This window comes from Primulina huaijiensis, chromosome 11 (assembly GCF_012295235.1).
Source record: "Primulina huaijiensis isolate GDHJ02 chromosome 11, ASM1229523v2, whole genome shotgun sequence".
Taxonomy (NCBI): Eukaryota; Viridiplantae; Streptophyta; class Magnoliopsida; order Lamiales; family Gesneriaceae; genus Primulina; species Primulina huaijiensis.
The window spans coordinates 16,996,263-17,016,603 of record NC_133316.1 but is presented as its reverse complement, the minus strand read 5'-3'; the positions used below and the strand labels follow the sequence as shown (position 1 = coordinate 17,016,603).

The window sequence follows — 20,341 nt, the reverse complement described above, 5'->3', positions numbered from 1 at the left end:
CTAAACCGATTCAAGGTTGACTGACGAACCCCAACTAACAGTCTATCTAGTTGATAGTCGGTCCAAATCCATACATTCTCTGAAGAATCAGTATAATCAGTGATTAAGGATCAAAGCCCAGCTGAAATAACGGATAAAACTTTCTACACTAACAGCCACTGAACCTTAACAGAATGTCAGATTTCCACGCACTATCAGAACATGTTAGAAAAGATGATGACATGGAAACATTAATGACATTTGCATTTGGAAACGAATACATTTTGAAAAGATTACCAATGCAGATTTAGATATAAATAGATAAGTTGAACAAGATCTGAAGGCTACACAATTCACATCGATTGACTTACTGAGATCCCAACTGACAAGAACAAAATTTCAATATTGCTAACTCAATCGAAATATTTTGAGATAAATTTATATACCCCTCTTCTAAATTTATTTTCGATTCCGACACAAGGCACATTGCATTGATATATTTTTAAAATTAATTCAGTCATACTAATTATTTTTATTTGGTTCATTCGATTTGGTTTTGGTGAAAATTTTGTTCAATTCAATTAAACAGGAAAAAATAATTAGTTCGATCCATTTTTTAAAATTGAATTGTGTCTGGCCGTAAACCTGGGAAATTTGTTGATTTCCCAAACTTTATGATATGAAAGGTAATTTTTAAATTTTATTTTATATTACTATGTATAATAAAAATTCATACAGTTTTTTTGTTTATTCTTGTAGGTTCTTCAGCTTCCAATGATTATCTCTCAGATTGTCCAACAATATTTGATGAGGAAGAAGATCATCATGATGAATTTTTTGTTGACCATTCTAGTTGATTTTGTTGTAACTATAGGACTGAAGTAATTTTATTNGCATGCATGGGAAAAATATCTGCATGAACAATATTTAATAGCAGGCAACACATTAATTAGTTCTTTTTTAGCTTGTTCCCTGGAAAGTTGTCATAGGATGATGATTATTTGAATTTTTTTAAGAAATTGGCCTTAAGTTCTCATACATCGTTTTTTTTTTCAGTCTCTGTGTACTTTTTTAGTACCACATTTCCACATGAAGTGTACCACAATTTGTATGACATAGTACCACAATTTTGTGGGTAGAGAGTGAACCCAAAAAAATGTTTTGATTGGAGATTTTTCATCAACTTCCCCAATTTTTTTAGGGAGATTATTATTATTATAATTTAAATGACCATGCTCTGTGTTTTGCAGACAATATGTTTGATTATATTATTTTCAGTCCTTTAAATATTTTTTGAAAATGAATTTATGAGAAATAAACTTGCAAAAATCGTAATATATATGTTTTTGAAAAAGATTTTTCTTTCTGTTATTAGATGTTATATTGGATTATTCTATGTTTTATGTCTATAAATGAACATTTCCCATTCTTAAGTAACTTAACAGAATTTTAATATGCTGATTGATTAAGTAACTTTTTTATTTAAATATTGACAAAAAATTGTGTGAGACGGTCTCACGGATCGTATTTTGTGAGACAGATTTCTTATTTGGGTTATCCATGAAAAAATATTACTTTTTATGCTAAGAGTATTACTTTTTATTGTGAATATCGGAGGATTGACCCGTCTCACAGATAAAGATTCGTGAAATCGTCTCACAAGAGACCTACTCTTAAATATTTGAGGCACAATATCTAAATCAATATCGTTTAATTTTTCTAGGCGACCGCAAAAAGATATGTGTTTAGCAAAAGAATTAGTTTTGGTAAAGGAGACAATCAAAGAATAGAATTTAGAGCAAAAATCAAAGTAAATTTGTCGGACTAAAGATATTATTTCATCCAAGGATTACGGTAGGTTTTGGCTTCACTTTCTTGTTATCCCTTGTATACGAATTAATTCGACACAAGTCAACTCAGGTTTAACATTCAAATTCGAGCTTGAATTAATCATAATAGTGATTGACCATTTGTAGTGCGAGCTTCAACATAATACAAAAACCAGTATTTTCAAAATCAGATCGGACCGATCGGTTCAACCGAGAACCGGGCACGGACACAGTCAGGACAACCGGTTCGACCAGGAACTGGTACAGATCCGGTAGGACAACTTCCAAAAGCCGTTTTATATGCCAAACCGATTAAACCCACTCAAGAACCGGTCGGGACGATATCGAATCGGTAAACCGGTTAAAAATCGGTGTAATAGGTCCTTCAAACATTTGGATTTTTCTTAAAGGTGAATTCAAATCATTGCCTTTCCTCTAAATGGAACAAGTTTATGTCATTACACCACAAATGTATTTGAAACTTTTTTATATTTTGAAGAGAAACAAAATTAAACCCTAAAAAACTATTAAATTTTGGCGAGTCAAACTTTTCAAGTGCTCTAATTTATAAGATAAAAACCCATCGAACACCACCGTTTTATAAAAAAAAATCATTTCTTGTGACAAAAATTAATTTTCTTGTAAAATATTATTCATCCAAAAATATCTATATATTTTCGTTTTATATATAGTAGTAATCTCTTACTATATTATTAAATTTGCGATTATTATAATAACTACTTTTGATACAAAAATAACTTTATTTTTAATTATTATAATTTATTTTATGTATATGTTAACACACAAAATTTGAAAGTTTTGAAAAAATCGTCAACCAATCTTTTAAGTCGACAAATATTTTTGATTAATTAATTAATATTACTGATAACTAATAAATTATTTTAAAAAATGGAATCTAACAGCAACCTATTATGATTGACGTCTATTTATAATATAGATAATATATAATACAATATTATTAACCCTGAGATTCTTATATTAATTAATTTTTGATCTTATGATCTTTTTAATAATTAACACTTATATTATTAAACATAATATTTTTAGAATAACTAATTTTTGGTATCATGATATATTTTAATAATTATATTATATATATTAATAAAATGTTAAAATTTTAATGCAACTCGAATAAAACCTGTGTTTTCTAAACTTTAAATTATAGCTTCAATGAATGCGTATGTGCCATAGTATATATAGGCCCTCCGCGCAGTCGTCGCCATCAATCAAAGCCTATTAAATTAGTCTTTATTTATTTACACAATATGAAGATCATGAGGATGATATTATACCATTGTTATACAATTTTGATATTTTCCTTCAATTTTTTTTTTCGAGTTGTGAAAATAATGCTTTCAAACATCAAGAAAAAGATGACAACTCGTGTTAGGACCATAAAAAATCATCAGTGCAACTTGGGAAGTGGATGTCTCTTCCTTCTTGACTATTACTTATTTTTTTCTGTCATTTATTGTTCGGTCCAAATCACGAATCTTCGCTGTGTTTCGCATCAAGAAGGAGCCTAACGTTGTACAACTTGTACTGGGATGGCGTGAAACTACGTATATAAACTCCATGTACAATGGTGAACAGGTTGTAAAGGCTGTGGGATTTGTGGTTGATGATTGGAGCATGAGAACTCAGAGAGTAAAGCGTTCTGAGGTGAGTGATGTGATGTGGTGAAAATGTTTGTTGAATTGCTTGACTGGTAAAGTTGGTGATAGTGTTTGTTTCTTTGTTGACAGCCCTTCTGGCCTTCCATTGTGATGAAGAAATGGCTGAATATTAAGCCAAAGGTTAATGATTTTAGTGAAGATGAGGTTGATACGGAAAGCGAGGATGATGGTATTTGTTAACGAAATTGTTTCTTGTTCAAGCTTATGTTTTACAATAGTGATTGGATTTGATGTTGAGGATGATGGTGTGGAGTTTCGTGAATTCTGTGCAAATTTAGTTTTTTCTTTCCAAATTATTGCTTTTGTTTTTACAAGGATAGTGAGGATGGTGGTATTGATTTCTCTTGAATTGTCTGTGCAAATTTGATTTGTGGGATTATTTTCTTGATGGAATTAAGTTTTAATATATCTGAAATTTCCTATCAGGTTGTTCACCAAAGTATGCAACAAGGCATGAGGATAATGTCAGAGTACCACAAGGATTTCAGTCCGTATGCTCTACTGAAGCAACAGGAAGTAAGTAAATTTGGTCATATGATTTTACTATTGTAATCCAATATAGCAACTAGCTTTATGAAAGACAGATGGCTGTATGATGATGATCACTGGATTTCAAAGAAATAAATTTGTGCAAGATTTGTGAATATTAGGAGTTCCTGAGAGTGATGCATGAAAGTTATGCACTGAAGTTGTTTATAAAATTTTTCGGAAGTTCATTTTATTTAATTTTAATGTAACTGGTGCAATGGTTCGCCATCGTGGTCGATTAGCGGCCAGAACTTAAAAGGAATGGCAGCTGCCGCGACAAAGTTTCAAGCTAAAACGGACGTGTAACTATAATCCCATTTTTTTCTTTGGAATATGGCGATTTTGAGGCTGGTGCGGAAAGTTTTTAAATATTTTCGTGAACTTTTTTCCAAATTTTTAGAAAAATTATCCAAATTATCTAATTATTTTTATTTATATTTTTAAATAAACTATGTCAAAAACGGCATCTGTTCCTCGTAATGTCAATGGAAGTGGAATAACAGGCTCCGCGATGGCGAACCATGATAGTAGCAAATATATTAATAGAAATGTTCATATGTTATGTGATGGGAATCAACCATCGGAAAAATTGGATTCTCAGTTCTTGTATTGATCATTAATGATGGAAAATCTAATTCTCCAGGGATGCCTTCAAAAGAGTATTCTTTAAAACACAGAAGAGGAAAATCTGAAACTCCGCGAGTCCTGTATATTAACACAAAAGATGTGAGGTTTGGTGATTGATTTTTAGTAGACCGTGCTTTCATTAAGTCTCAGTCTCTTTCATTTTTGTACCATAACAATGTGATTCCTCAACTGTTCTTTTTTTTTTTCCCGCAGAGTAACTATAGGCACTTGGAATGTTTCTGGTAGACTTCCTAATGACAATCTCGATATTGATGAATGGCTATGCATACAAGAGCCAGCAGATATGTACATTCTTGGGTAAGTTACATCTTCAAACATGTGAATTATTCTCAATACCTGAAGTTAGAAGAATCGACCAAATTATTGTGTGATGCTAACTTTTATTTACGTAGTTTATTTTTTCAAATTTTCTCCTTTAAAGATATTCTGCCAACTGATTCAAAAACAAAATCTATCAACTTGATTAACTTTATTTTTCCTTTTTTTTGGACTTATGCTTTACCAATTGTATTTATGGTTGATAAGAGAATGGATTTTACTTCTCGTTTTGAATTAGCTTCCTCTAAATTTATCCTTTATAATGCATTATTTTTCAAATTCAGTTCGATTCTGAATTTCCTTCAAATTTTATGGTGTGCAGTTTTCAAGAGGTTGTTCCTTTGAATGCTGGGAATGTACTTGGAGCAGAAAATAGACGGCCGATATCCAAATGGGAGGCAATTATCCGAAAGACTTTAAACAAGTCCTCGGAACCTGAAACTAAACATAAGAGCTACAGTGCACCACCCTCTCCTGTTTTAAGAACTTCCTCTGCTTCTGATGTACTTGCAGATGTTCCCGTACTAGAAATAATTGGAGAAAATTCCACATGCGTAGTCAAAACTAGTGATAGTGAGAAAAACAGCATTGGGAAGAATATCCACATAAGTAAAATATATGGCATTGATTGGGATAGCAGATTAGACTGGCCTGAACACTCACTGGAAGCTACATCTCAAACTCTAACTTCTAGAGATAAATTAAGAAGAGTTCTAAGCAGTTCTGCAAGAATTGGTTCTGGATGGATGGATAGCAGTCTTGCCTTTAGCCCTCAAAGTAGTGGTCAACGTGGTTCTGTCTTGAACAAAATGCATCATTGCTCTGGAAACTTAGGATTGATTTGTATGGACCAGGAAGATAAGCTTGACGTTTTAGATTCTCTCTCTGATGAATCAGAACAAATTTTTGGAGATGAAGAAGATCCATTGGTAGAAATGTTAGAGGTTAAACAGGAAAATGCACCTTCAAAGGATGCATTGAAATCACGGCCAATGTATATTCGGATTGTGAGCAAGCAGATGGTTGGAATATACATATCAGTATGGGTGCATAGAAGATTAAGAAGACACATAAACAACTTGAAAGTTTCTCAGGTTGGAATTGGGCTAATGGGATACATGGGAAATAAGGTAGTGTTTCCCTGTACTTCCTTTTTCCTTCTTTTCCTTCCCTTCCTCTACGTTTTCTTTATCATCTATAGTTCTTATTTCTGTTTCTTTTTTTGTTTACGTACATGAAGCATAATTATATGATAGCATTAGATACTATGAATTATGATATCGTGTAGCATAGACCAGATATATCATATATGATTGTTGTGTACAGAAAAATCCCACTTATAAATAATTCGAAGTGTTGTACTCTTATGTTACATGATTAATTCCTAGCACAAATTTATTTTTACAAATTCTTTCGCTTCTGTACAGGGATCGATATCTGTCAGTATGTCCCTTTTTCAAACTCGTCTATGCTTTGTTTGTTCTCATTTATCTTCGGGTCAAAAGTTTGAGGATAAGCAAAGGCGTAATTCTGATGTATGTGAAATTTTACGGCGGACTCATTTCTCTTCTGTCTTTGACATTGAGCAGCCCCAAACAATTCCTTCTCACGAGTAAGTGCACTCTGTAGTTGAAGATCATCTTAATCATGTTTTATTTTTGTTCCTGGACATATGCCAGTGAGAATTATCTGCATAGTTTGAATTTCAGAGTCTAGTATTGGAATTTTTGAGAGAAAAGTACTTAGGTCTGAAAAGCTGTTTCTTGCACTGGACTAGTACTTGAAGCATCCTAGTGTTTCATCTTATTCTGATTCGCCAAACCGCAAAACATTTATGGGAGTTCTGTGACCCAAATGGCTTAGTCCATTGTATTGGCATTTCTTGTCCTTAAATGATTAATAAATACCTAGCTAGTAACGTGTCCTTAAATGATTAACAAATAATATCAGATAGATAGTCGTGAATTTGTATTGAAATTATTAGTGGCCTAATGTTTCGATGCAACAGTCAGATATTCTGGTTTGGAGATTTGAATTATCGGCTCAATATGTTGGATGAAGAAGTGAGGAAGCTTGTTAATGAGAAGCGGTGGACAGAACTTCTCAACAGTGATCAGGTATCATTAGGCAGCTATATTACTTTCCGTATCAACTGTCTAGTTGCCTTCATTATAACGATAATCCTGTTATGATTTTGGTTCTTTGTTCTGGTGACTGATTTGATGAATTAGACATCTGAAAGGCAGACTTCTCTAGGAACAAGGGGTGTTTGGATCTATAAGTTTGTATTTACTTTGAACGCTTCCAAGTAAAGTGATTAAAAGTAAATGAATTGGAAAAGGCATGAACTGAGCAAACTCTTCTTTCAGCAATTAACTTGGTTGCTGGATAAAGGGGTGATGTTATTAAACAGGTTTCATTGGTTTTGATTTAGAAGAGGGCTAATCCGAAGGATACTCTGTTATTCCCGATGTTTTTCTTTCTTCGTCAGTTGATATGTGCTGTGTTTTGAAAGGAGACATTCTTACATGCCAAAAATATACTGCAGTTAATCAAAGAGCTTCGTAATGGGCGAGTGTTTGATGGGTGGAATGAAGGGACCATTGAATTTGCACCTACATACAAGTATGAGGTCGACACTGACAGGTACGTCGGGGAGTGCTCTAAAGGAGAGAAGAAGAGATCTCCAGCTTGGTAAGTACAAATTTTCTTCAAAAGGCTGCACGTTACTACTTTTACACGAAATAACCATGGTTAAAAATTTTGCAGGTGCGACCGAATACTTTGGTTAGGGAAAGACATTAAACAACTATCTTACAAGCGAGTAGAGAGAAGTTTATCTGATCATCGCCCAGTCAGTTCAACATTTTTGGTTCAAGTCGAAATATTTGATCCACGGAAGCTCAAGAAAGCTCTCAATTTCTCTAATGCAGCTATATATCCCTAGATTTTTCTTGATGAAGCTGAAGAATTTTAGTTTTAGATTGCTACTCAATGAATAATAATTGATGCCATCATCATATTAAACCGATGGCAAGGGAAATTTAGATTTTGCTTTTACATGTGTTTAACTCCGTAAATTTATCCATGATATTGTTTGTAGTTGTCAAAAAACGACTAAGTTGTATTTGAATCGAATGATTTGATATTGTGCAGAATAGAAATATGATATTTTCTCTTAAATGGAAAGAATACAACTACATTGTTTTATAGAAATATTAGAAAAAATCATAAAAGAAAATGAGTCTATCAAATTTGTCAAATATCATGACTTCCGGTATATCCTAACAAAATAAAATTGAGCGAGATCTTCCTAATTTATTGATATATACAATCTGCTACAAAGCTCCCAATAAAATACAAGTTAAAATATATTTTTCCACACTTTCATCAAGCTGGTGAATAGATATTCTCCATTCCAGTTTGGAGATAATGTTTTGGAACCAAGAACTGCTAAATCCTCTGGCAAGTACATCCGTCAGCTGGTCGTGTGTGGACACATATGGTGCACAAATCAACTCACTTTCTAGTTTTTTTTCTTTGATGAAGTGTCTATCAATCTCGATATGCTTCTTTCAATCACGTTGAACTAGATTGTGAGCTATGTTGATTGCAGATTAGTATCACAGTAAATCTTCATCGGTCATCCCACTTAATCTTCAAATCATCTAAGACATTTTTATTTGTAGTAGTTCACATATTCCTTGCGTCATTGCTCGAAATTCAGCTTCTGCACTAGATCGTGCTACCACGCTTTGTTTCTTACTTCTCCATGTCACTAGATTCTCACCAAGGAAGGTGCAATACCCTGAGGTTGATCTTCTATCAATAATAGATCTAGGATAATCAGCATCTGTGTAGGCTTCAAGCAACAACTTGTCACTTTGTTTAAACAATATACAATTTCATGATGTTCTTTTGAGGTATTGCAATACCCGATATGGTGCTTGGAGATGAACTTCTTTGTGCTCTTGCATGAACTAGCTAATTATGCCATCTACATAAGATCTTTTCGGTCGTGTATGAGATAAATAAATGAGTCTCATATGTAGTCGCAGATACATTCCCTTATCTGTTGCAACATCTTCTTTTTCCTCTCCTAACTTGATATTTGGGTTAATAGGAGTGCTAGCTGGTTTGCATTATGTCTATCATGTTTATTTGAGAAGATTTGTCACAAAATTTTGTTGGGAGATGAAAATACGCCGTCTAGAGTCAGCCACCTCAATGCCAAGGAAATATTTTAGCTGTCCCAATGCTTTAATTTCAATTTTTTGACCAATCGCAACCTTAGCGCTTCTTTCTCATTATCATCCATCATTTCTTATTACAATAATGTCATCAGCATATACCAAGAGGGATGTGATTTTTCCTTAAGATGAGTTTTTAATAAAAATGTGATCTCCTTGGCTTTGTTTATACCCCATAGCAAACATCTCTCCCGCAAATCTGTCAAAACAAGCTTGTGGTGATTGCTTAAGTCCATACAAAGCTTTTTTAAGCTTACACGTTGCAACAACAGCCAAGTTATTTGATTAACCTAGTGGAACATCCATATAAATCACTTCTTCCAATTCTACATGCAAAAAAACATTCTTGACATCAAATTGTTGTTATTCCCACCCATAAATAGTTGTTAATTACAATTGTTATGAAAATGGTTCGATTCCTCTGGTAAGAAATCTGGATATCAACTTGATTGTTTGTTAAGAACGAACACTAGAACTTCAAACCGAATATCGAAGTTAAACGTGATCGGTCACTATGAATCAAATGCTACGAACAAATATATTTGTAACAAGACACAAACGAATATACGTGGTTCGGTCGAAGACCTACATCCACGGGAGAATAACCAAGCTTTTTATTGATGTCACCCACCTTTAATGGTTCTTTACAAGTTTTTTGCAGAAGAAAAGTGTTCAAGAATATATTATTGTCTCTCTTTTATAACTCTCGGCTTTAATTCCCACAGCCCCCTGGATTCTTTCCCATGTTGTGTTTATCAAGATTTGCTCATTATCATCAAATCCGTTTGTCCAGCTGTTGTGTTTATCTCAACCACTTGCCAGCTAGGAGTCCTTGCAGCCGAAGAATTCTTGTGATTCCCTATCAGTTACTGAGTCCAACTATGATAGGTTTCTTGTCCTTCTGTATTTACATTGAGTGATCCAACTCTTTGTGAGACATACTCCAACAATCTCCACCTTGTCTTCAAAGGTTGGCTACTCTCCATCCCCTTTCGGGTCATCTTCTTATCAAAATATTAACCAAGTTCAGACAATGTTTGAACTTGGTTTGTGGTAGAGCTTTTGTCATAGCGTCAGCTGGATTGTCATTTGTGGAGATCTTCTCAACTTTGACATTTCCCTTTGACAGAACATCCCTCACAAAATGTAGTTTAACATCGATGTGCTTACATCTTTCATGATCGATTTGGTGTTTGGTAATGTGAATGGCACTTTGATTATCACAATGTATTGTCAAACATTCTTGTTCTATTCCAAGTTCACATATTAGCCCTTTGAGCTACATAGCTTCTTTGATGGCTTCGGTGAGGGCTATATATTCTGCCTTGGTTGTAGACAGGGCAACAACGGATTGAAGTGTTGTTTTCCAGCATAGTCAGAATCAACGAATCTTTTTACTGGTTGGGTTACATCTTCTTGTCTTTCAAACCATAATCCCAATTCAGGCGATCCCTTCAAGTATCTTAGGATCCATTTCAGTGCTTCCCAATGTATTTTTCCAGGATTTGCCATGAATCTTGATACTACACTTATGGCATAAGCTAGATCCGGTCGGCTGCACACCATACCATACATCACACTGCCTACTCCACTAGAGTATGGGATATATTTCATTTCTTCCCGTTGGTCATAACTTTTAGGTGATTGATCACATGAAAGTTTGAAGTGTTGTCCTAGTGGTGTTGACACTTCCTTGGACATATGCATGTTAAAACGTTGCAGCACTTTTCTGATATAAGATTATTGGCTTAAGAACAACCTCTTCAATCTCATGTCTCTTTTGATCTGCATACCCAATATCTTCTTTGCTTCCCCTAGTTCTTTCATTTCGAATTCAGACCGTAACATGCCTTTAAGAGTTTTAAGCTCTTCTTTGTTGACACTGGCAATTAGCATGTCGTCTACATATAACAATAGAAGAGTTCTTATTTTGTTGTCCACCTTCTTTATGTATACGCAGCTGTCAAATTTACTTTTTGTGAAGGATATTCGAGTCATGAATTCATCAAATCGTTTGTACCATTGTCTGGGACTTTGTTTCAAGCCGTACAATGACTTCTTCAGCAAACATACCTTATTCTCATGTCCAGTTTTTATATAACCCTCTGGTTGTTCCATAAAAATTTTTTCTTCGAGTTCTCCATGAAGAAACGCAGTCTTTACATCGAGTTGCTCGAGTTCAAGGTCCATATGTGTGACTAATGCAAGCATTATCCTTATCGAGCAGTGTTTCACAACAGGTGAGTATATTTCATGAAAATCCACACCTTCTATTTGCGTGAATCCCTTTGCTACAAGACTAGCCTTGAATCTAGTTGGTGTGACAGTGGAAGAGTCTTCTTTTAGTTTAAAAATCCACTTGCATCCAACAACTCTTTGACCATGTGGTTTGTTTACTAGCTGCCAAGTGTTGTTCTTCTTTAGTGAACTAATCTCTTCGTTCATTGCATCAAGCCATTTATCCTTTTCCTTGGTAGTGATGGCTTCCTTGTATGAGGTTGGTTTTGAGTGCTCCACCTGTTCTGCTATTGCGAGTGCATATGAGAATATATCAGCTTGTGCAAATCTTTGTGGTGGTCTTATTTCTCTCCTTACTCGATCCCTAGCAAGCATGTAACTATTGTCTTTTCCTTCTGATTGTCTTTCTTGTTCTATGTTGCTTTAATCATTATCATCTTCATGATGTTTTTCAGCTTCTTGCTTCTTTTCCTCTCTTTGATTCTCCACCTCAATTTGTAAGCCTGAGTCATTCATTCCTTCTATCAAGGAATTTTTGGTTCTGTAGGTGTATCCCATTTTGGATTCATCAAATGTTATGTCCCTTGAGTTAAAGCATCGAGGTCCTGTGGGCTCGAGATTCCAGACTTTATAGCACTTTACACCTTCTGGATATCCGATATAAATACACCTAAGAGCCCTCGCATCCAATTTATCTTTTTTTACATGCGCATATGCTAAGCATCCAAAAACTCTCAAGTTTGAATAATCTGTAGGAGATCCTTTCCAGAGTTCCATATGGGTCTTGAAGTTTAAGGCACTTGATGGACACCTATTGATTAGATAACAGGCAGTGGTGACTGTCTCACCCCAGAAAGTCTTTGGTAAGCCACCATTCAATATCATGGCCCTAACTGTTTCAAGTATTGTACGGTTCATACGTTCCGCCAAGCCATTCTGTTGTGGAGTTCCTGCTACTGTCATGTTTTTTGTAATGCCTTTCTGTCTGCATAACTCCTTAAATTGTTCTGACAAATACTCCAACCCATTGTCAGTTCTTAGATATTTAAGTTTCTTGTCCAGTTTGTTTTCGACTGACAGTAACCATTCCTTGAACTTAATGTATGCTTCATTCTTGGATTTCAATATATAGACCCACACTCTTCTTGAGTAATCATCTATTATTGTCTTGAAGTATATTCCCCCTCCGTGTGTTGTAGTTTTAGAGGGTCCCCATAAGTCAGAATGGACATATTCAAGAGGTTGAGTTGTATTATGTTTTCCGACCCCAAACTGAACTCTTTTAGCTTTCCCAGTATGCAGTACTCACAAGATTCTAGACCTTGAATCTTTTCTCCACCCAGCAGATTCTGTCTTGACAGTTCAGTTAAGCCTCTTTCACTCACATGTCCAAGCCTTAAATGCCACAGCTTGGATGTGTCTTGTTTGCTTTGTATCATCGAGGCTACTCCAACTATTGTGTTACCCAGAAGTATGTATAGTGAGTTTTGTCTTGCTGCTTTCATTATAACCAGTGATCCCTTTGTTACTTTGATGCAGCCCTTCTCAGATTTAAAGGAGTAGCCAGATGATTCAAGAGTGCCAAGTGAAATCAGGTTTCGTTTTAGTTCTGGAACATACCTTACATCTAGTAAGATTCGGTCTATTCCATTTTCCATCCTTAATCGGATTGTGCCTATTCCTTTGACTTTGCATGATTTTTCATTCCCCAGAAGAACGAGTCCTTGATCTGATTCTTCAAGTTTTTCAAACCAAAATTTAGAGGGACACATGTGGAATGTGCAGCATGTGTCCAAGATCTATTCTTTAGTGGAATCATGTTCAGCTATGGCTAGTACTTCAGCTGAGTCATATCCATCTGAGGCTGCTGCTGCTTCTCCGTCGTTCAAGGGTCTGTCTTGAGTTCTTTTCTTCCTGTCAGGGCAGTCCCTTTTAAAATGCCCTTCTTTGTGACAATGAAAGAACTTATACACTCCTCTGCTCTTTGACCGAGTTCTGCCTTTTGTTCCTTTGTTGGTCCTCTTTTTTGTCCTTCCCCGTGCAATCAAAGTTTATCCATGTGATTCTCCGCTGTTGTTCAGTTTCTTTTGTAGTTCCTTTGATTGTATGGCTGATTGGACTTCTTCTAAAGATATTGTTTGTTCTCTGCCATAAAACATGGCATCTCTGAAATTTTCATAGGATTTTGGGAGAGCATTTAACAGTATTAATGCCTTGTCTTCCTCTTTCAGTTTAACTTCAATATTCTCGAAATTATCCAAAATCTTTATAAATTCATCGATCTGATCGACTAGACTCTTTTCTTCTCGAATCTTGTATGAATAAAGCTTTTGTTTCATGTATAATCTGTTTGCCAAGGACTTAGTCATATAAAGACTTTCTAGTTTGAGCCACATCCCTGCTGCTGTTGTTTCTTTGGATACTTCCCGCATAGGTTTGTCCCCGAGACATAGAATTATAGCACTTTGTGCTTTTTATATTATCTCGATCTTCACTTTTCTGTCTTCTGTTCCATCAACCTTGCTTGAACCAGTTGATCCATCATCTCTGTTTAATGCTTCGATGATCCTTGCTGAATCATAATTGCTCGCATCTTAATTCTCCACAATCCGAAGTCGTTTCTTCCAGTAAACTTTTCGATATCATATTTCATCGAGCCCATTGTGAATTCGCTTCCCACGAACGGCTCCAATTGTTATGAATATGGTTCAATTCCTCTAGTAAGAAATCTGGATATCAACTTGATTGTTTGTTGAGAACGAACAGTAGAACTTCAAACCGAATATCGAAGTTAAACGTGATCGGTCACTATGAATCAAATGCTACGAACAAATATATTTGTAACAAGACACAAACGAATATACGTGGTTCGGTCGAAGACCTACATCCACGGGAGAATAACCAAGCTTTTTATTGATGTTACCTTTAATGGTTCTTTACAAGTTTTTTGCAGAAGAAAAGTGTTCAAGAATATATTAATGTCTCTCTTTTATAACTCTCGGCTTTAGTTCCCACAGCCCCCTGGATTCTTTCCCATGCTGTGTTTATCAAGATTTGCTCATTATCATCAAATCCGTTTGTCCAGCTGTTGTGTTTATCTCAACCACTTGCCAGCTAGGAGTCCTTGCAGCCGAAGAATTCTTGTGATTCCCTATCAGTTACTGAGTCCAACTATGATAGGTTTCTTGTCCTTCTGTATTTACATTGAGTGATCCAACTCTTTGTGAGACATACTCCAACAACAACATTATTCTAACTATGTTCATCATTGCTACTTGAGCAAAAATTTCTAAATAATCGATGTCATAAGTTGGAGTAAAGTCTTTGGCTACAAGCCGTGCCTTGTACCTTTCCAATGATTCATCAGCTTTATATTTCACATCATAAACCCATTAACATCCGATATGTTTCTTTTTCTTAATCTATCTTTATCAACTCCCATGTTTTATTCTTCTTTAATGCCTCAAGTTTTCCATTCCTTTTTGCCTTAGATATATTTTTGTGAATACCAAAGGTTTATAGATTAACAAGGAAGTCTCTATGGCAAGGTGAAAATTGCTTAAAGGATAGAAAATTATAAAATGGTACAAAGGTCGTTTCTTTTCTTACAGCAATGGGAAGATCCTGATCAAGGGTTTCATTTTTAGTTTCATCTTGTAATGAAGAGTCAAAAGTTGTTACCTCAAGTAGTCGATCTAGTTGGATGTTGGACAATTGAGAGATCCAAGAGCAGCCATATTTACAAAACGTATCACTCTCAATATTAGAATTTTCTATCACAGTTGGTTCATGTGTGGAGACTGATTTTTCAGAACTTGGTAAGCTGGAGCTAGGCAACGTAGGGGCTGGTTCAGGAATAGAGGATGAACTAGTAGAACATAGTGTATGGTAAAGTAAGACACATCTTCTTTAAAAGTGACATATAATCAGGTATAAAATTTCTTTTACGGAGGGTAGTAACTCTTATACCCTTTTTGAGTTAAAGAATATCCCACAAAGATACATTTACCCTTGGGTCCAATTTCCCCTTGTTTTGTCCATGAATATGGACAAATGACATACTTCCCAAAATTCGTGGAACAAGATTATCTATGATATGAAGATCTGGATAAAAGGTTGAGAGTGCTTCCATTATTCTTTTGAGCCCCAAAACTCGAGTAGGTAAACGATTTATAAGGTGAATGGATTTAAAAACAGCTCCCCCAAAAGGATTTTGGCAATTCTTTTTGAAATAATAAGGCTCTAGTGGATGCGAGAAGATGTACATTTTCCTTTCCACTACTTCATTATGTTATGGTGTATACACACATGAGGATTCATGCACTATCCCATCTTTTTTTAATGTAAGGAGTAACGACATGATTTAAGTAATCATTGGCATTACCTGACCTAATTCTCTTGATATTGGACTACACATTGATTTTTAATCATGGAACAAAGATTAGGCAGAATTGTAATAACATCGGAATTGTTTTTTATCAGAAAAATCTATGTAACATGAGTACAATCATCAATGAATGACGGACCCACAAATCACTGTGTATGAGATAAAAAAGGCATAGAACTTATTTTATTATTTTTTTGAAAAGAAACACGTATGTTTATCAAGTTCACACACTAGGGAATCATAGTGTTATCACATGTGCAACTAGGGAATCACTTTATCCTAAAGCACTTCTCGTTCTCTGGCCATATATTCCTTGCACTGTTAACTCATCAGATATATCAACACTCGTAGATGATCAGTGAATCCCCAACTACATATGTCTATAATACACACAACCTCTCTACCTGATGACCTTCACGGAGCCAGTAAACGAGTTAAATTGCAACATTAGTACGTAGAGCCTCTATGTTGTCTTTGGTCATAAGGACTAATGTTGCGAATTCATAACCATGGATATATTTATTCAATACATGATAACCACTTAGAACATCCGAGATAATGTTGTTCAGTGACCCGTCATATGAGTACTCATCATGTATGATCGAACATCTCCATGTCCCTATCAATGAAACGTGGTACACAATTTCACATATGCTAGTCTTGAGCTCGAGTGACATTTATCTTTATTTTAAGCGACTGGATCGACTAAGAACTAGTTTAGAAAATACTATAACTTTTAAATGTGTTCATGATCATCATCATATGTACGAACTCATTGTACTATAATATACTCAATGTATTTATTTATTCAGCTTGCATTAATATACAAATAAATTAAATGACAAAATGTATAAAACATAAAATATTATTAAAACAAATATCGTTTCTAGCATAAGAGCCAATAAACCCAAGCCACAAGTTGACTTGTTGGGTACTTACTCTAATACAATTTACATTAATATGGGGGATTTTTGGAAAATATTGAACTTGTAAAGTAAATTGTGTCTTGGATTAGGAAGGATTATAATTTAATCACCTCTCTATAATTCACATTTTAATGGTGTGATTAAGTTATGACCATCAATACATGGTTGTGGGAGAGTGGGCTTTAAGTACTTTTGAATGTGAGTTAGTGGAGGTGTTAATGTTTCACTTTCAAGTCTAAAAATAGGGAGTCTATTCCCACAATTCAAATATTTGTTTTCTAAGCAATTCACTTATATTCTCTCGAAGTTTGATTCATTGTTTCTCACTTTTGATTCATCTTGTTCAAAGTGATAACATTCTAGTATGTTTTTAATCTACCCAAAATAACAATTTGTGATTAATTGTTACTAGTTTTGTATCATGAGAAACCGATGCTAATTGATTTTTAAAGCACCCGTATGAAACGACGGATCTGTTTTAAGAAAACTGTGAATTTCAGTGGCACTGGTATTGATAATTATTTTGCTTCGAGTATATGTTTTTATTTACTAAAGTATAGGTCCATGTCACTCAACTGATAATTGGTACTAGATGATGTTTTGTCTCTGTTGAATCTCTACTGATATTTTGTAAGAATTATTATTCTAATGGTTCAACACTCAATTTATGTTCGAATTCAAATATTTTGGCTTCACTTGAAATTGTTATAGCCAATAAGATAATTAGCTTTCACTTATTTGTTTACATTATTTAATTGAATTCTTAGTTTTATCTCAATTGTGATTTATTTTAATTGCAATTTTTTACAATAATATTTCCAACAAACTCTTCAATCGACGTCGACGACAAAGCTTGGACATTGTCGGAGCAGTGGAACAACGGTGCAGAGCGGTGGAGTGTTCGACCACCACGACTCACGTAGTTGGCTCGTCCACTTTTTCTCACTAGTTCGAACACAGGTCGCATGGGTAAAGTGGCTCACTGGACGAGTTATGGTTCGACGACAAGAAAGATGAAAGTCTTTGTACCACGTCGCATTTTGCAGCTTCTAACTTTCCATCCATGACAACATCATGTTGATTGATTAAGGAGACGCTTATGCGGATCCCTTCAAGTTGGGCCACAACCATGGGTGGCCCAACCCAAAATATTTTGGGTCGGGCCAAACATAATTAAAATAAAAGAAATTGTTTTTTTTTTTACTCTTTCTTTGGTCTAATTTATTTTAGTTTATTAAAATATGATTTTTTAGTATATTGAGTGTAAAATACTTATTCTACAATTTAAGTTATTTAAATTAAATAAAATTATTTTATTTAATTTGTTTATTTTTCGTTTCAATTAAATTGCAATTAGAAAGACACGATTAAAAATAGTGACTTTCACAATCAGGACAACCTCTCTGATGAAGGTTTTCATTTGAATCAACATTCAAGACTTAATTGTCGAAAAGATAAGATTTTTAATGTAATTCATAATTTACCTACCCAAATACGAATATTATGGATAAGGTCTTAAAATCCAAACTAGTGGGTCAGATCCTCCAACATGTTTCATCCAATCAAAGTCTGCCACGTTTCAAATCCCCTCCGAGTTTGGTGGGTCCGGATTCTCTTTCATGTTATTATACGATTTTATTATTATACGATTATTGTCGTCATCCCGTATCTAACCGTATCTAAAATCATATTTCATATCGAAAATTACGATATAAACAAATTCATATCGATATTTTTCGATACATATAACTAGTATATTGATTATATCGAAATTATATCGTATACCGAGATTTCGATACGGTATCGGTATATACCGTTTTATACCGAAAAAACCTTATATTTTTTAAAATTTATAAATTTATTATTTTAAAATATTATATATTTAAAATTTTATATATTTTTTCGGTATTCTTGTATAAACCAAAAGAAATGATTTTTTTTTATTTTTGTATCAGCAATTATGGGAAACTGATTAAACCGACTATGAGAGTCACGGAGTACCGTTATCCGCCATTTAACCGTGAAAATAAAAAGATTAAGGAAACCTGAAATAAAAACAAACAAAGTTAAATGCAACACAAAAAAAAAATCAAGGATCGGAAAGGAAAATGAGAAATTGGTTAAATAACTTCGGTCAACTCTTTTTTAAAAGAAAATAACCTCCTCAAGTGTATTTGAGGATGTCATTTTCTTAAAAAAAAAGTTGACCGATGTTAAAAAAAATACCTTCTGGGTCAAACTTAAGGTTGTAATTAAATAATTAAATACATCCAGACTAAAGTAATTGATAATTAATAAATAAAAATGAAGATTTGAGATATCTTAGTGTTTTCATTTATGAATAGAGATAGTCTCAAGTTAATCGTCATTTAATTCATCCGACCCTAAGACGACTTATTAAACGTGAGATTAAATTTTCTTCGAATTGATAGGATAAATGAAAATGTATCATGCATCATATTTATGATTCCTAAATTCATTTATTTGTTGTCTATGGTATTTATTTCATTAATTAAGTGTCGCTTTGTGATTTAATTTTCCAGCAAACATGTCTTCTAGTCTTTTTTTTTTTTTACTTAATGAGAAGTTGAATGATGAAAACTTTTTAAAATGGAAAAATGACATTAATATCGTCCTCGTCGATGAGAACCTCAAATTTGTTTTGGCGGATGAATGTCTTTTTAGCCATCTTTGAATGCTTCTCTAGTTTAAGGGGGAAGAAAGGGAGTTCAAAAAAGCAAGAGAAATTGAAATTTTAAATTTGGAGAGATGAATTTGAAGTACATGGATTTCTACTATACGACCAAGGTTCCATAGACATAATCCGATCAACATTCCTTGAAACTTTAAAAAAAATGGAAGTTGTCAGCCATATGTATACTTCATGATGAAGGTAGGAAGAAACATTTGCACTCACATAAAAATTATAGATATACGTTTTTTAGATGATCGAGATTTAATTTAAATTACGTGCATAATCATGTAGGTTAGATTCTGACTTGGAGTCTATTCATTTTGTTTACGTTTGGATGAAATGATTTGAAGCTATAAATTTCAAATCCATTGATTTTAAATATACCGAAATGTATTTTTGTTATTTTAGAGAAGCAAAAACATGAATTTCAAATTCATCACTTGCATGTTTATATAGTGTTTATGTAAATCATCGTGGATTTCAAATTCACTCAAAAATGATTTCATTTTAAAACCATTATGCTCTGTGTAACTAATGTGTAAATTGTTAACAATTATTCTAAAATCAAAATCCATGTACTTCAAGTTTATCTCCCCAAATGCATTCTCAATGAATTTATGTCGTGTGAATTTCAAATTCTTCATCCGTTTAGATGCAATATTAATTTGAGTCTTATTTCAAATCCATCTTCAAATCAAATTAGTTATTATTATTTAATTTCAGGTAAGTGACAATATTTTTTTTACGCCTTAAAATTATTAATTTCATTTTATTATTAATAGTAGAAGGTAAAAACTTGTGCGAGGCGGTCTCACAGGTCGTATTTGTGAGACGAAACTTTTATTT

General features: G+C 34.0%; 1 protein-coding gene across 1 annotated transcript; it reads left to right on the top strand.

The window, feature by feature from the left end:
• The first annotated feature begins 3,171 nt into the window (after nt 1-3,171).
• On the top strand, nt 3,172-8,161 carry LOC140988037 (type I inositol polyphosphate 5-phosphatase 2). The gene is made up of 10 exons (XM_073456890.1): nt 3,172-3,491; nt 3,575-3,674; nt 3,932-4,021; nt 4,677-4,764; nt 4,874-4,978; nt 5,322-6,129; nt 6,427-6,611; nt 7,008-7,116; nt 7,548-7,693; nt 7,769-8,161. Exons 1-10 carry the CDS (start codon nt 3,405-3,407, stop codon nt 7,944-7,946), a joined length of 1,896 nt encoding a protein of 631 aa, XP_073312991.1. The 5' UTR covers nt 3,172-3,404; the 3' UTR covers nt 7,947-8,161.
• The last annotated feature ends 12,180 nt before the right edge of the window (nt 8,162-20,341 follow it).

Bases quoted from the DNA above. Each gene is read 5' to 3' on its own strand.
- LOC140988037 (XM_073456890.1), top strand. From the start codon at position 3,405: ATGTACAATGGTGAACAGGTTGTAAAGGCTGTGGGATTTGTGGTTGAT. The intron at 3,675-3,931 runs GTATTTGTTAAC...ATTTCCTATCAG, and splicing joins TACGGAAAGCGAGGATGATG to GTTGTTCACCAAAGTATGCA. The intron at 7,694-7,768 runs GTAAGTACAAAT...AAAATTTTGCAG, and splicing joins AAGAAGAGATCTCCAGCTTG to GTGCGACCGAATACTTTGGT.